At 55.7% G+C, this 15,860-nt stretch overlaps 2 protein-coding genes across 4 annotated transcripts; both read right to left on the reverse strand.

Moving 5' to 3' along the window:
- Positions 1-49: 49 nt before the first annotated feature.
- On the reverse strand, positions 50-5,151 carry GSTT2B (glutathione S-transferase theta 2B). The gene is made up of 5 exons (XM_043901195.1): positions 4,921-5,151; positions 3,516-3,603; positions 2,893-3,043; positions 750-926; positions 50-464 (listed from the first exon to the last, which is right to left on the reverse strand). The coding sequence occupies exons 1-5, from the start codon at positions 5,030-5,032 to the stop codon at positions 273-275; spliced, it is 720 nt and encodes a 239-aa protein (XP_043757130.1). The 5' UTR covers positions 5,033-5,151; the 3' UTR covers positions 50-272.
- A 2,095-nt stretch (positions 5,152-7,246) lies between these two features.
- LOC122693616 (glutathione S-transferase theta-1) lies at positions 7,247-15,277 on the reverse strand. 3 transcript variants are annotated; one of them, XM_043901197.1, is made up of 5 exons: positions 14,676-15,228; positions 12,470-12,557; positions 11,114-11,264; positions 7,902-8,078; positions 7,247-7,714 (listed from the first exon to the last, which is right to left on the reverse strand). In XM_043901197.1, the coding sequence occupies exons 1-5, from the start codon at positions 14,785-14,787 to the stop codon at positions 7,520-7,522; spliced, it is 723 nt and encodes a 240-aa protein (XP_043757132.1). In that variant the 5' UTR covers positions 14,788-15,228; the 3' UTR covers positions 7,247-7,519. The 3 variants fall into 3 exon arrangements, with proteins under 3 accessions (XP_043757132.1, XP_043757133.1, XP_043757134.1); XM_043901198.1 differs by lacking the exon at positions 14,676-15,228 and adding an exon at positions 13,767-13,879; XM_043901199.1 differs by lacking the exons at positions 7,902-8,078; positions 11,114-11,264; positions 12,470-12,557 and having other exon boundaries at positions 7,608-7,714; positions 14,676-15,277.
- Between the last annotated feature and the right edge of the window lie 583 nt (positions 15,278-15,860).

Consider the following 15,860-nt stretch of genomic DNA (forward strand, 5'->3'; position numbering starts at 1 on the left):
CTTTAGCCTCATGGCAGAAACCAGGGGAAATTTTCAAACAAGAGAGGGCCAGGGTCACTTTTGTGTTTACTAAAGCTCTTTCCAGAGTTCACATGGAAGTCAGCGTGCAAGGGGTAAGGGTGAAGTTAGCGGACAGACGGAGGAAAGCATGCAGGACTGGCGTGTGGAGGGCACTGTGGCCTGGACTCTGAGCGGGGAGTTGTGTTTTGGCCCACAGCCGAGGGGAGGGAGGACCATTTCTTAGAGCGCCATGGCAGGCTTGCCGGGACCCACTACAAGAAAAGCTGCGCTAAGGGCTTCAGCCTCTCCTTCACGGCAGTGTCTGCTGGAGGCAGGTCCTTGGCCTTCATGATGACCGCATGGGCCTCTCGGAAGAGGTCCTCCCCCACCGCAGCTTCCACGCGCTGGCGCCACGCAGCCAGCTTAGGCCGGCTTTTGAAGATGTCGCAACCGGCACTGACAGGCTGCAGAAGAGGGAGCTGAGTGGAGGGGGCGGGCACCCAGGGAAGCAGAAGGCTGCACCAGGCCTAGGGATCCCCTGGGTGGGTTTTCCCTCCTCTGCCACTAGAGGAAACACCGGGAAACTGCTCATTATCCCTGCAGGGTGGGGTTTTTAGGCCCCTTTTCACAGATGAGGACCCTGAGGCTCAGAAGGGACATGACCCACCCAGGGCCCCCCTCCCCCCAGCCAGAAAGGGCAACGTGAGCTGGTGCACGGGCTCCCTCCCGGGGTACCCCACAGCACTCACATGCATCAGCTCTGTGATGGCCACCAAGTCCGCCACTGAGATGCGGGGCCCGGCCAGGAAGTCCTGGTCCTTCAGGAACTTGTCCTCAAGCAGCTGCAGGCACCTGTCCAGCTCAGCCAGAGTGTTCGCCAGTGTCTCAGGGGGCACCCGTTGGCCCAGGAACACGGGGAACATCATCTGGCAGGCAGAGAGAGGGCTCAGCGTCTGCCTAGGGCCCGGCCTGGTTCCGGCTCTCGTCCTGTTGACCAGCCATCCTGCGCATTTCTCCTCACTCCTGTCCACCCCTTCCCACCCACAGCCACCACCAGCCCAGGCCTCATCGCTGACTCACGCATGGTCAGCCTCCACCTCTCCCTGGGTCCTCACATCAGGCAGCCAGGGGATCCCTCTGCAATCCCAGTCTGCCCGTAGCGTCTCCCTGCATAAAGCCTTCCATGGCTCCCTACTGCCCCCTCCCCGCAAAGGTCTCAACACAGAGCAGCAGCCATCCTCTCCCACTCTCCCAAACCAGCCCCACTCCACCCCAGGCCTCTCAGATGGGAGTCTGTGGGAACGGGCCTGCAGATCCCTCTAGGATGCGCTTCAAGTGTATGGTCCTAATCAGTACACTTGGGTGGGGGCAGCCTCTGCGTTGCCAAGCTCCCAGATGACCGTCTTGCTCCCGGCCCATGGACCACACTTTGAGTAGCAAAGGTCTATACTCACTCTCCTCAGCTTGTCTCCATTCGGCCCTCAGATGCACCAGGCTCCCTCCCCTACCACAGCTATTATTGTCATTGTTGAGTCCCTAAGTCATGTCTAAGTCTTTTATGACCCCATGGGCTGTAGGAGGCCAGGTTCCTCTGTCCATGAGATTTCCTAGGCAAGATTATAAGAGTGGGTTCCCCTTCCCTCCTCCAGGGGATCTTCCTGACCCAGGGATTGAACCCGAGTCTCCTGCGCTGGCCGGTAGATTCTTTACCACTGAGCCACCAGGGAAGCCCATGGCTTTTAAAGCTATGGAAACTTTCTTTGGGCCAAATGGGCCCCAGGATGGAACCCCCCAACGGTCCGGTACTAGGACTCCAAGCTCTCGCTGCTCTGCTGAGGGCCCGGGTTTGGTGCTCAGTCCCCCCACGCACAGGATGACTGCTGGGTGCTGGTCACTGATCACGGCTCGGAGTCCGTGTCAAAGACCTCTGCACATTTGATAAGTAAAAATGGTATCTGCATGCTCTTTTAATGTGCAATTGCTTGGTTTTTACTGAAGTTAAATGTTTTCATCCATTTACTGACCCTTTCTCTGTCCTTCAGCTACATCTCTGCTGGTCTCCTCTGCCCATTTTTCTACTGTCTCTGTCTGATGGGCTTCTAAGAACATCTTAAATATCAAGAGTGTTACTTCTTTCTAACATATCTTTGCCAAGATTTCTCCCAGTGTTTTTTGCTGACTTTAATTCTCTTTTCTTTTTTCTTCTTCTACAGATTTCATCATATAAAATTGATGAGCCTTTTCTTTAAGTCTCTTACTGTTATTAGGCTTATCAATCTTTGCATACCCAGAAATTAGATCAATATTTAGTGAAATATCTCATTTCTTCCTACTTTGAGGTTTTTCACTCAACATCTGTCCATTGAAAAGTATGTGTGTGGCAAAGTGAGGGCTTGATGCTTTTCCCAGACAAGAGGCAACATTCCTGGGCAGTATGACATATGCAGGAAGGCGTAGGGTTCATTTCCAGCAGCTTGGGAATCAAAACACGTTGGGGGCGGGCTTCCCTGGTGGTTCAGTGGTTAAGTGTCCTACTGCCAGTGCAGGGGAGGACATGGTTCTGTCTCTGGTCCTGGAAGATTCCACGTGCCTCGGGGCCATTCAGCCTGCGTGCTGGGGCCCATGAGCCACAAGTCCTGAAGCCCGTGTGCTCCAGAGTCTGCGCCCAGCAAGGAAGATCTAGCAGAGCTGAAAACAACTAAACAAATAAATGTGTTTTTGATAAGACACCTTGGGGGTGTCGTTCCCAGGCTCTGTGCCCCGGTTTCCCCTCTCAGAAACAAGTCCGTTGCCCTGGAGCATCTCTGGCCTTCTAGGATTTAGTGTTCTCAGTTTCGACAGAGAGCCTGGCCCCTTGATCACCCCGGGAGGGCTCCCTGCCCCGGGGCTCACCTTCTGCCACATGGCCCGGGTGCAGCTCATCCGGACGGCCGTGTGCTGCCAGGACAGGTACTCGTCCACGCGGGCTCGGGCCTGCAGGTCCTGGGGGTACCAGTGGTCAGGGGCCTCATACTTGCGGGCCAGATACAGCAGGATGGCCACACTGGGGAACATGGGGGGGTGCGGGGGACATGCCCCAGTCACTCTTCAGCTGTTCCACAGGGACCAGGCCCTCACCTCACACGTCTTTCCCCAGATCCTGTGGGTGGAGCACCTCAGCATCTCCCTGGTTCTGATACACAAGCAGGAATGCGTGGCCCAGAGAGATCCGCTGACAGCCAGGGCCACACAGCTCTATACTGGGCCATCCTAGCATCTGAACTAAGGGCATCGAGGGGAAAACGAAGTGTCACGGGGCTTCAGAGGACCCTAGTACCATTCCCCACCATCCCTGGAGCACAGGCCGTGCCAGGAATGAGACCAGGTGCCCCTCCCAGCTGTGGGCAACTCTGCCCACTTCAAGCCATTCTCCACCTCTCGGGCCGGAACAGGGACTTGGGACACGCAAGCCATGAGCCAAGCCATCAATGGTGGTCACACAGATGGCTGACAGGTGCAGCCCAGGGGCCTATTACCTCTCAGCCAAGGTGAAGTCCCCATCCTTCAGGGCTGGCACCTTCCTCAGGGGGTTCACCTGGACAAAGTCATCGCTGTGGTTCTGGCCTGTGGAGTGACCAGTGAGGCAGGTGGGGAGAAATGTGAGGCCTCTAAGGTCTCTGCCCACCCCCACCCCAACAACCAGGCACCAACTTTCTGGGGTCCCTGTCCGGGTGGGCCATCAGGGAAGAGGAGGCCACTCCGCCGGTGAGCGGGTGACACTCCCCGACCCCACCAGAGGTCCCTGTTCCAGTGTCCACTCGCTCGGGACCTGGGCCAAGGAGCATCTCAACTTGGGCTTGGGCGGAGGGTGAGTCTCTGCAGCTGAACACCCCAGTCCTGGTCAACTCCATCCCTGCATCAGACCCACCATCCCTGCAGACCGCTCCCTCTCTGCTAACTGAGTGACCTGTCCACACAGCTGTTCCCAGGCCTCAGCAAACCTCTCACCAGCAGTGCCTGACCTACTCAGCCACTCAGCCTCCCGCAGGCCGCTCCTCTTTCCTTCTTGTGCCAAACCTTCCAGACTCCTTCCCCACCAGGGCCCCCCGGTCTGGCTCACTTCTGCATACTGCAGCCGTTCCACCACCACCACCAGCTCAGGCCTGTGCGGAGCGGACACCAAGTAGTGCGTGTGAAGCCGGAGGCTTCAGTGGAGCGGGACTCCAGCCTGGTCACAGGACCACCTGCCAGCCTCTCTGCTCCTTCTCCTCCGTGGGCAGGATCACCACGATCCATTCTCCCTCCAGAAACAGCCTCTGTGCCCGGCCCTCACCCCAAGGAACCCCAAGGCAGAGCAAGGTGGCACCAAAGCAGCAGGCGGCTCAGGCTGGGGCGCCAGAGGCAGAAGGCAGGCAAACTCAGCCAAGCACCGGTGTCCCTCCCGGCCTGCCTGAGAGGCTCTGAATCCAGAGCTCTCCTGCGGTCCGGTGACAGCCCTGCCCCCTCCGCGGGATTCTGCCCAAGTGGAGGGGACCTAGGCGGGCACAGGTAGGAGTACAGCGGAGGCCAGATGCAGGTGAACAATCTTCTGGGCAGCCACGCCCAGAAACTCGAGATGGGGGCTGCCTCCGCTGGGAACCAGGAGGCCGCGTCATTGTTCTCTCCGAGCCCTGGTATGGACAGGGCTCCACTTTCCTCCGCTTCTTCGCCCAGCCCCGACCCCAGCCGCACCCCGCATTGCCCTGCTGTCTACCCGCTCTGTTCCCTCTTAAGCTGGGTGTGAAGAACTGTTGGTATTCACTAGGCAAAGGTGAGACTGACAATACACAACCGATGGCGGAAGCCACGGTTTCCGATGGGAGTCTGCCCGCACCGGCCGCCCGACTCGGGGGGCCACAGGGACACCCCCAGACCCGGGGCCTGCTTGCTTGTCCGGCCCACCTTTGAGCAGGTCCACGGTGCGCAGCTCGAAGGGGATGCGGTTCTTCTTAGCGAAGATGTAGACGGCGCGGCAGGGCTGGGACAGCAGGTCCAGGTAGAGCTCCAGGCCCATGGCGGGGGCGGGAACGGCTGGCAGGACCGAGGACAGGAACGGCGGCGGGCGGGTTCCACCGGTCACCCAGCCGAGGGATGTGCGCGGCTCCAGGTATCAGAGCCCGGCCACACCCTCCCCGCCCATTGGACAGCGCCGGAGAACTCTGGGCCAATCAGCGGCGGCCTCGCTCTCCCGCCTTCCCTCTGCGGGGTTCTGAGCTGGGTTCCCTTTCCTGCCTGGCAGGGTTAGGGGAGACGGTCTCTGTGTCCCTCCGCCGGGTCAGTCCCCTTACCTGGACATCAGCGTCTAACCTGCGTCAAATGGAGCGGGGTGGGAGGGAACGAGATCAAGGGCGCTTCCAGCGCATTCAGTGAATTTAGGGTCAAAGGGTTGGCCCAGGCCACCTCCCCCCACTCAGAGAGGGGGCTGAAAGAGGAGGGACTTCAGAGTCCCCGGGGAACACAAACAGAGGAGGAGTAAACGATGACGCAGCCACCTGGGGGCTCACGGCCCAGGGTGGAGGCGGGGGTGGGCCTGTGGACCTCTGCGACCAGCAAAGACCAGGTCACCACCTCAGGAAGCCGCCCTGACCAACCTTCTTTACGCTACCGGCTAATCTTCGCTTCCCTCCTGCAAAACAGAAGCCTCGTGAGACCCATCTATGAGGTTTGCGGGTGGGCCCGGAATCTTCCCACTTCCTCTGCAGGGCCAAACCCCTCCAACTACAAGCCTGGAGCTCCTGAGGTCTTTGGCTGTGATGCCGTCATTCTCGAATCAAGTCTCCCAGAGGAAAATGTCGTGTCCCCAGGGACTTCAGGCTTGCCTGATAGCTTAGTTGGTAAAGAGTCTGCCTCCAATGCAGGAGACCCCAGTTCAATCCTGGTTGGGAAGATCCCCTGGAGAAGGGATAGGCTACTCACTCCAGTATTCTTAGGCTTCCCTTGTGGCTCAGCTGGTAAAGAATCTGCCTGCAATGCGGGAGACCTGGGTTCGATCCCTGGGTTGGAAAGATCCCCTGGAGAAGGGAAAGGCTACCCACTCCAGTATTCTGGCTGGGAAAATTCCATGGGCTAGTCCATGGGGTTGCAAAGAGTTGGACGCAACTGAGTGACTTTCACTTCACTTCACTTCACTTCCAGGGACTTCCCTGGTGGTCCAGTGGCTAAGACTCTTTGCTCCCAAGGCAGGGCATCCAGGTTGGATTCCTGATCACAGAACCAGATCCCACATACCACAACTAAAGATCTTGCAAGCTGCAGTGAAGACTTGTGAGTGCCTGTGCTGGTCGTGTCTGACTCTTTGAGACCCCTCAAGAACTGTAGCCCAAGAGGTTCCTCTGTTCATGGAATTTTCCAAGAATACGGAAGTGAGTTGCTATTTCCTCCTCCAGTGGATCTTCCTGACCCAGGGATTGAGCCCACCTCTCCTGTATTGCAGGCAGATCTTTTTTTTACCTCTGAGCCATTGGGGAAGACCTACTAAGACCTAGGGCAGCCAAATAAATAACTAAATAATAAACAAAGAAACAAACAACCCTATTCCCAAACCCAAGATTCAGAGAAAGCCCAACTGGGAAAAAAACAAGCAAACAAACTTGAGAATAGCTTGGCCTTTCTGGGCCCCTGGCTCCCAGTTTAAAAAAGACCTATCCCATCAGCAGAGAATTTTCTCCAGGCTGGATGGGGCCATGTTCTCCACCCCCTCCAGGGGACTGGCCTCCTCCATAACTCACCTTTAGCTGAACTACTACGATATCCAATTTCCTTGCTTTCTCCCTGGCCACTCTCTAGTCCAACCCCCACCAACAGCCAGAATGTTATTCTAAAACACAATCTGAGCATTCCGTTCCTGTTCAGGTTCTGCAACTCCGAGGAGTGGCAATTCAGGCCCCACTTGACCGAGTCCTGACCTGGGGAGCTGCTGTTCGATGCCTCCTCCCCACCAATCCCTCGGGGCAGGTGCAGGACTTGTGACTCACAATGCTTGGTACTGAAAGGACGACTGGCCCTGCAAAGAGACTGTTGGCATGCCTGCAGCAACACACGTAGAGACCTGGTACCTCTACTGTCCTTGTCGAAGAACCAGCAGAGGACGGGGCATTTGTTAATTTCACTCTGGACAACCAGTCTGGGGAAAGCTGATCCACCAGGCCTATGAAGGCAGCTGTCTTTCAAAGAGAGGCCAAGACCACGGATAGGACAGATAGAAGGTCAAGTAAACCACACCTCAGAGTTAGAAGCAAAGGCTCAGGCTGAGCCCAGGTTTATTTCCCAGATTGGAAAGAAAACGCAGATGAAAGGAGACAAGGTCTGGGTGTGCCATTCCCTTCATGGCTTTGCAGCCCCAGAGATAGATGGGTGGGAACCTGGCCCGGGGAGCAGAGGACTCAGGCAGGCAAGCCATGCCTGCTCTCCGCCTGCTCTCCGGCTCTGCCTCCCAAGCAACAATGGAAATGAAGCCACTCTGCGAACTGCCAAGGGCGGAGCAGAGGCGAGCCTTCCTGGCTCACTGGATCATGGCCAGCACTTTGGGCAGCATCTTCTGCTTTAAGGTGGGGTCTGCAGGCTGACAGTCCTTGGCCTTGAGGATGACCTCATGGGCCTCCTGGAAGAGGACCTCCCCCACTGCTGCCTCCACGCGCTGGCGCCACGCGGCCAGCTTGGGTCGGCCTTTGAAGACTTGGCACCCGGCACCCACGGGCTGCAGGGAGAGAGGGCATGGGATGGGTGACCACGTATTGCAACACCAACCTGGTTTGGAGGCCACGGAACTCCAGAAGGTTTCTCCACAGGGTCCCACAGCCGGGGGCATGGTGCAAGCAGGACTTCAGTGCCACCCAGGACCCCCCCTGCCTCATCCCCCCTCTCCCACCACCCACAGCACTCACATGCATCAGCTCCGTGATGGCTACCAGGTCAGCCAGAGAGATGTGGGGCCCAGTGAGAAAGGCTTTGTCCTGGAGGAACTTGCCCTCAAGCACCTGCAGGGCCATGTCCAACTCGGCCAGAGTGGTCGCCAGCATCTCGGGAGAGACCGGCTCACCCAGGAAAACAGGGAGCATCACCTGATGGGTGGGCAGGCAGAGTGGGGGCTTAGGGGCCGGCATTCCTACCTGACCTCCAGGGAAACACCTGAGACTCTAAATGTAAAAGGTCCTTAAATATAAATATAAGGTCTTTAACTATAAAAGACCATCAGAGGGTAATTAATAAATTCTTATTTATTCATATCAGGAAATGCTATAGAGTAGTTAGAAAAAAATGCATTAGATCCACCCACAGCACTGTGGAAAAATGCAAGTTGCCGAATGATTTGAGAGCATTTATATAAAATTACAAGCACTCAAAGCAAAGCTTTGTTTTGGGCTACACATAAATGTAATAATGTAGAAGATCATGAACTGAAAGGACTTGAACCAGATCTCCAGGGGCAGGCAGTGGGGGGTACTTCAGGAAGGGACAAGGGCAACAAAGAGGTCTGTTGACTTTTGTTCCCTAATGTTTCTTTTTTTTATATAAATAAAAAATGATAGAAGACACAACAATGAAACTGGTGACCCAGAGTTAAAGATACACTTTCAGAAAGGAGGCGTGCACCTCTGAGAAGAATACGGATCATCATGAAAAACCCACCATGATGACTCTAGAAAGAAAATAACCTTGTTCTTTTCTTCAAGTCATCAAAGAATACAGAACTTTTTTTAAAGAAGGAAAAATAAAAGAAAGAACAAAAAATAGAAAAGAAAAAAATCTAAGCCTGCCTGTCTGATATGGAAAACATCAGTCACAAGAGGTTCCTGAGCTCTTAAAATATGACTGGTCTTAGATGAAATGTGCTGTGAATGTAAAATACACACCAGAAAACAGACATGGATCAATGGAAAGGACAGCAAGCCCAGAAATAAACCCGCAGGCTTCTGGTCAACTAATCCACGACAAAGGACACAAGAATATACAAGGGAGAAAAGACAGTCTCTTCCATCAGTGGGGCAGGGAGGGCTGGACAGCTACGTGAAAACAAATGAAATTAGAGCATTCTCTAACACAAAGATAAACTCAGAGTGAAATACAGACTTAAACATAAGACCGGAAACAGTAAAGCCCCGAGAAGAAAACATGGGCAGAAGCCCTGAGGGGCACCTCGGTGTCACTGCCGATGGACACTGGTGTTGCCGCCACACTTTGGCTATTGTGAATAATGCTGTTGTGAACGTGGGTATACAAACATCTCTTCCAGATCCCGCTTTCAGTTATTGGTATATGCCCAGAAGTGGAATTGCTGGGTCATATGCCAACTGTATTTTTAATTTTTTTGAGGAACCACCATGCGTTTTCCACAGGATCTATTCCCCTTACCATTCCCATCAATGGCCCAGGAGAGTTTCCATGTCTTCTTAGCCTCACTAACACTTGTTATTTTGCTTATCTGTCTATCTATCTTGGCTTCCCAGAGGTGCAGTGGTAAAAGAATCCACCTGCCAATGCAAGAGATGCAAGATACACAGGTTCGATCCTGAGTCAGGAAGACCCCCTGGATGAGGGAATGGCAACCTGCTCCAGTATTCTTGCCTAGAGAATCCCATGGACGGAGGAGCCTGGCAGGCTACAGTCCATGGGGTCACAAAGAGTCAGACACGACTGAGAAGCAATCCTCCACCTATCTATCTATCTGTAATAGCCATCCCAGTAAGGATGAAGTGGTATTTCATTATAGTCATTTAAAAAAATATATTTATTGAATTTATTACAATATTGCTTCTGTTTTGTGTTTTGTTTGTTTTGGCCACAGGCCATATGGGATCTTAGCACCCCAACCAGAGATCGAACCTGCACTCACCCTCTGCACTGGATGGCAAAGTCTTCACCACTGGACCATCAGGGAGGTCCCCTCATTATAGTTTTAATATGCATTTTCCTAATGATTAGTGATACCGAACATATTTTCACATGTTTATTAGCCAAAATCATACCACTGATACTCTAAGTATATTGGGTTAAGTATATTCAACTGTGTCTTTTTACTTTTTAATTATGGCTACTGGAAAATTTTAAACTACGCACGTGTCTCACTCTTTACTTTCGGGCTGCACTGGACAAAATGAACTAAATTCCAGGGGGCATGAACCCCCCCCCCCAGGTAAGCTACGTTCATCCCTGGGGTCCAAGCAGGTCGGGGTGCAAGACTTCCATCTGTCTGGGAGTTTTCTGATGAAGCAGCCACGTGGGAGACTTAGGGCAGGGCTGAGAAGCAGAGCGATCTCTTGGTTGTAGTTGGTGCTTAGATTCCAAATCCTTGCTGGAGGAAAATGAGCAACCTGATTCCACCCTCAAAACATTTCTGAGACCAGACGTGAACTGAACTGGAACCAAAGCCGCATTCCAGCCCCAATCCAGACTAGCTGAGCAAGATGACCCTCCCACCAAGGACGCCTGATAGAAGAAAGTGCAAGCCTTGTGTCAGGTATTTCTCATGCGTTCAGTCTCCACTCTCCTTTTATATGATATGTAGCACACAGTAAGAAATTATAAGACATGTAAAGAAAGAAGAAAATGTGGGTGTTCCCTGGTGACCTGGTGGTTAAGGTTTGATGTCACTGATGTGGTCCTGCTTCAATCTCTGGTCAGGGAACTGAGATCCCACAAGCTGCCTGGTGTGGCCAAAATATAAAAGAAAAAGAAAAAGATGCAAATGTGACCCATATTCAAGATGGTAAGAGACAACCAATAGAAACAAACCCACAGAAAACCCAGGGGCTAAAATTCACTAACAAAAACTTTAAAGTGACTGTGATAAGAATCAGTATGTTAAAGAATTTAGAAGAAAAGATAGACCAAGTGGGTGAGCAGATGGTGAATTTCGCCAGAGAAATGGAAACTCTAAGAAAGAACCACATGGAATCTCTAGAACTGAAAAAAACACGTGTTTCAAATACAAAGAATGTATTAGACGGGCTTAACAGCAGTTTGGGCAAACAGAAGAAAGAACTGGGAAGTCAAAGCCGGGTCAACAGAAGCTACTTAAACTGAAAGGAAGAATGTTGCCCGCGCCCTTCTGGGGCGATGCCCTCACTGCCCCCCTCCCCAGGGAGAGCCACCTCACCTTATGCCACAGGGCTCGGAGGCAGCTTCTCCGCAGGGCTGCGTGCTGCCAGGCTAGGTACTCGTCCACACGGGCACAGGCCTGCAGATCCCGAGGGTACCAGTGGTTGGGGACCTTGTACTTGCGGGCCAGGTAGAGCAGGATGGCCACGCTGTGGGCGAGGGGAGGACATGTTGGAGGGCAGGGGGCGGGGGGCCACCGAGCCGGGGCTTCATACAGAGTCCCTTCCTGAATCTTCCTGACCACGCGCCGAGCTATTTTCTCAGTTTCCAGACAAGGAAGCCAGGCTTTAGAACAAGGATGGGACTTGGTCAGGGCACACAGGCTCTGGAGGCTGAGGTGAGAGTCTCCCTGAGGCTAACAGGCAAGCTCCTTCTATCACCGGGCTAAATTCCACGGCGAGTCCTGCCAAGAGTTCGGAGCACAGTTTCTGACGGGAGGACCAGAGAGAGCTTCCTGGAGGAGTCAGCACCAAAGCGGAGCCTTGCAGAAGCTCAGTTCCTTCCAATTCCGTCCAGCCTGCATCCACTCTCATCATCCCATGTTCAGACCCCCAGGAGGTCTGACGGTTCAAAAAGGCTTTCCTGACATCCCTTCGTCGTTTGTTCTCTGTCATCCCTAAAGTATCCTGCTGGAAACACAGGAGGGCGTGGGAGCTGTGGGATCTTGGACCAGAGGGACAAATAAGACTCGTGCAGCCCCCCTCCTGCCCTGGGTTAGCCGGGCTGCCTTGGTGTTGAGATGGGGGGATCGACCTGGAAGGACAGTGAATGTGGGAATTTGGGGCCACTGGCAAGGCCTTCAGAAACTCGGGGTACCCCAGGGGCTGGGCACCCCAGCCAAAGGGGCTGAAAACCTCTGTTATCTGCCCCTGGCCCAAGCTCCCTACTGGGAATCCTGCTTCCACACCTAGCTAAACAGTTCACTTTTTTTTTTTCCTCTTTTTGTTCCCAGCAAGGGAGTTCCGAGGAAGACGAGGGTCCCTGCTGTGATGGCAAACGTCCATGTGTCTGGTGGTCCTCCCAGGGAAGAGCAGCCCAGAGATGGGACCACCAGGAGACCTCAGTTCAAGTTTGGCCAGAGGGCATCCCTTTGGGGGATGAACTGCCCTGCTCTGCCGTGCCCCCCTGCCCGGGGAATCCCCTCACCAACAACCACATGACTGGTAAGCTGCTTGCTTTTCCAACCATCCCTGTGACCTGAAACCGTGGGCAGGCAGGAGCCAGGGGTCCTGCCCTGGCTCTCTGCGGGATATTGGACCGAGGGCCCTTCACCTCGGAGGACTTCAGTCTCTCGTCTATAAAGGGACGAGACAGCTCCTGCAGGGTCTGCCAGCAACCCGGGGGCCCCGGGTACCTCTCAGTCAAGATGAAGTCCCCGTCCTTCAAGACTGGCACCTTCTGCAGGGGGTTCACCTGGGCAAAGGCGTCGCTGAGGTGCTGGCCTGCGGAGAGCCCGGCGTGGTGGGTGGTGGGGAGGAAAATGCCCGCCCTGCCTGGCTGTGCCCACCCACAGTACCCGCCCCCCTCAAAAGTCCCCAACCACAATTCCATGGCTCTTCTCCAGCCCCTGGCTGCTCCTGGTGTGGGAAAGGCTGGCAGGGGCTGCTGTGGGAAAAGTGGGAAGTTCTGCCAGCTGGTGCAGAGAGAGCTTGCCACCCCTTGCCAAGTCCCTGTGGACATAACCTCCCCCCAGGAGTCCCCCCAAAACAGAGCTTAAGGAGCTCCATCCAGGGCGGGGCCTGTCCTTGCCTGGGCCCGCAGACTCCCACCCTCGGCCTTTTCACCATCACCAGCGTCACTGTCTCCCACGTGGGGTATGGGGGTGTCCCAGCTGCAGGGATTGGGACACTGGTCCCCTGAGGGGACTCTGGCTTCCTTCAGTGCCCCTTTCCCTGCGGACCCTAAGGATAGGTCCCCAAACACAGACAAGTGGCCTCTTCCTAGCGTCCACTTGAAAAGTGAACGTGAAAGTAGCTTAGTGGTGTCTGACTCTTTGTGATCCCATGGAATACACAGTCTATGGAATTCTTCAGGCCAGAATACTGGAGTGGGTAGCCTTTCCCTTCTCCAGGGGATCTTCCCAACCCAGGGTTCGAACCCAGGTCTCCTGCACTGCAGGCGGATTCTTTACCAACTGAGCTATGAGGGGGTGTTGACTTACTTGCAGCCAACCTCCCCTGGACCCTCTGTGTCCCCTTGCTCACTCCGCCCTCGGCACCGGGGACAGAGCTGGCCCCGTCCTTAGGGTCCCACTGCAGCTCCCCGGAAAGGTGCAGCCCAGAGTCCCCTGGGACCCTGACCTCTGCTTGAGCTCACGTGAGTGTTTTCTGCCTCTTCAGATGCAGCCAGAGAGAAACTTCTGGGGGGCACGTGTCATCACTGCTGCCCCTGCTCAACAGCTTTCAGGGGCTCCTGCTCTGGGAGCCCCTGAAAGCTGTTGAGCAGGGGAGCTGTTTGCCCCAGGAGCAGGCAAAGCTGCTCAGAGCCATCCGTGTCCACCACGGCCTCACCCCTCCAGCCTCTCTCCTCCCTTCAGACTGTCCCTTCACCAGGACCCTCCCCTCCGCTCCTGGCGAAACACACCTCCTACAGCACCCTCTGTGGGACAGCCTGGCTGGGACACCCCTTTGCCCCAACTCCCTCTCCCGTACCCCACACTCTGCAGAGGTGACTGCTGAGCAAGCCTGGGGGCCAGTGCCCCGAGGAGGCTGGAAGAGATGGCGATTCAGGCCTCGGGACAGGCTGGCACAGAGGCAGAACGGCAGGCGAGCCTCGGCGAGCTGGGGGTGCTGGGCGGGAGGCTCAGCCCTGCCCAGTTGCCTGACTTGTTCTGTGCACCTCCCCACATTCCCCACCCCCCCCCGCCCCCCCCACTAGCAACACGGGAGTGCTGCCCTCCCTACCCCCGGTTGCCCTGGCATGCCAGCTGTGCCCTTGGGACTCTGGGGACCTGCCAGGGAAGGTACAAACCCTCGTCCTCTGTGTGCAGGGCTCACCAACCCCCCACCCGCCCACAGTCCTCCTCCTGCCCTCCGCATCCCCAGCGCCGGTGCCGCCTTCTGAGAACGGATAAGACAGAGGACAAGGTAAGTGCAGGCAAAGCAGGGGTAGGAAGGAAGCGGGCTGGGGGGTGGGGGCAGGCCCAGGGCAGCCGGGCCAGAGCATCAGCAGTTGGGGCCACAGTGGAGGGACTCGGTCTGTCCCACCCCCCAAGCGGCCCCCTAAATCCCTCTCCTCCTGCCCCCACCTCTTCGCCCAGTCCCTGTCCCTATGCCCACTGGCACCCCCTGTTCGCCAAGTCCCTCCATGCCTCATGCACCGCACCCCCCCCCACCCCGGCTCTTTTACTCTGCTTCAACTGAGCTTCCCCGCCCCCCCGCCGCCACCTCGGCGTCCATTCCAGGGACCCAGCCAAGTTTGGGGATCCCCAAATCTCCGATCTCCCTGGTGGCTGGACGCAGGACGGCTGAGGCTCGGGGAGGGGCTCCCCTGAGCAGTGTTTGACCTCCCCTTCACCTCCCCCCACCTCTCGGTCCCCAAAACCGCGGCCGGGCGTCCACCTTTGCGCAGGTCCACGGTGTGCAGCTCGAAGGGGATGCTGTTCTTCTTGGCGAAGATGTAGATGGCGCGGCAGGGTTGGGACAGCAGGTCCAGGTAGAGCTCCAGGCCCATGGCGGGGGCGGACCGGCCTCTCCACGCAGGGGACACGGGACTCAGCGAGCCCCGGGCCGCGACCGACGGAGCAGCGTTCGGCCCGCCCCCCGCGCGCCGCTCCCCAGAGGTGCTCGGGCCGCACGCTCGGGTCCAATCGCCGGCGCCCAGCGAATCTGCGGGGCGGGGGCTCCTGAAGGTTCCCCTGGGGGAAGCGGGCAGGTCACACCCAGGTTCATCTCACCGAGCGGAACATCGTCAAGGCTCATCCCGGCTGTGGCGTGTCAGAAGTTACTGCTTTAGGGATGAAGAAATTGAGGCCCAGAGGGATCACGGGTCCAGCAAGTCTGACGCCAGGATCCACGATCTTGGCCCCAAGCTGCAGAGACCCCAGCGCCACCAAGAGGCAAGTTCAGTTCAGCTCAGTCGCTCATTCGTGTCCCACTCTTTGCGACCCCATAGACTGCAGTACACCAGGCCTCCCTGTCCATCACCAACTCCCGGAGTTTACTCAAATTCATGTCCATCAAGTCGGTGATGCCATCCAACCATCTCGTTCCCTGTCATCCCCTTCTCCTCCTGCCTTCAGTCGTTCTCAGCATCAGGGTCTTTTCCAAGGAGTCAGTTCTTCGCATCAGGTGGCCAAAATATTGGAGTTTCAGCTTCAGCATCAGTCCTTCCAATGAACATCCAGGACTGATATGACCAAGAGGCAAAGCCTCAGACTTTCCGGCAGTGCTCACTCCCTTGCCCCAGTGCACCCCTGGAATTTGACAATAGGTCTTCCTGCTTCCAGCACAGTGCCTCTGTCTCATTCCCTGGGTGTGTTTCTTCCCTCCTCTGGGTCTCTGTTTCTCCATCTTTGAAAATGATGGGAAAGATCCAACAAGCCTGCTTCTGGGCATATATCCAAAGAAAATGAAAACAGGATCTCCAAGAGACGGATATCTCCAACCCAATGTTCACTGCAGCCAAGATAGGGTAACAACCTAAGTGTAAACAACCTAAGTGCCTGATCTTACTTGTGTGGAATCTTAAAAAGTGGGACTCTTACAAGCAGGGATTAGAACGGTGGTTACCAGGGGCTGGGGTGA

Source organism: Cervus elaphus, chromosome 5 (assembly GCF_910594005.1).
Source record: "Cervus elaphus chromosome 5, mCerEla1.1, whole genome shotgun sequence".
In the NCBI taxonomy this organism is placed as follows: domain Eukaryota; kingdom Metazoa; phylum Chordata; class Mammalia; order Artiodactyla; family Cervidae; genus Cervus; species Cervus elaphus.

Coding starts and splice junctions, on each gene's coding strand:
- GSTT2B (XM_043901195.1), bottom strand. CDS start 5,032: ATGGGCCTGGAGCTCTACCTGGACCTGCTGTCCCAGCCCTGCCGCGCC. Junction 3,604..4,920: donor CACCGTGGACCTGCTCAAAG/GTGGGCCGGACA, acceptor GTCACTCCACAG/GCCAGAACCACAGCGATGAC. Junction 927..2,892: donor CCCGGGCCATGTGGCAGAAG/GTGAGCCCCGGG, acceptor TCTGCCTGCCAG/ATGATGTTCCCCGTGTTCCT.
- LOC122693616 (XM_043901197.1), bottom strand. CDS start 14,787: ATGGGCCTGGAGCTCTACCTGGACCTGCTGTCCCAACCCTGCCGCGCC. Junction 12,558..14,675: donor CACCGTGGACCTGCGCAAAG/GTGGACGCCCGG, acceptor GGCTCTCCGCAG/GCCAGCACCTCAGCGACGCC. Junction 11,265..12,469: donor GACTTCATCTTGACTGAGAG/GTACCCGGGGCC, acceptor CCTCGCCCACAG/CGTGGCCATCCTGCTCTACC.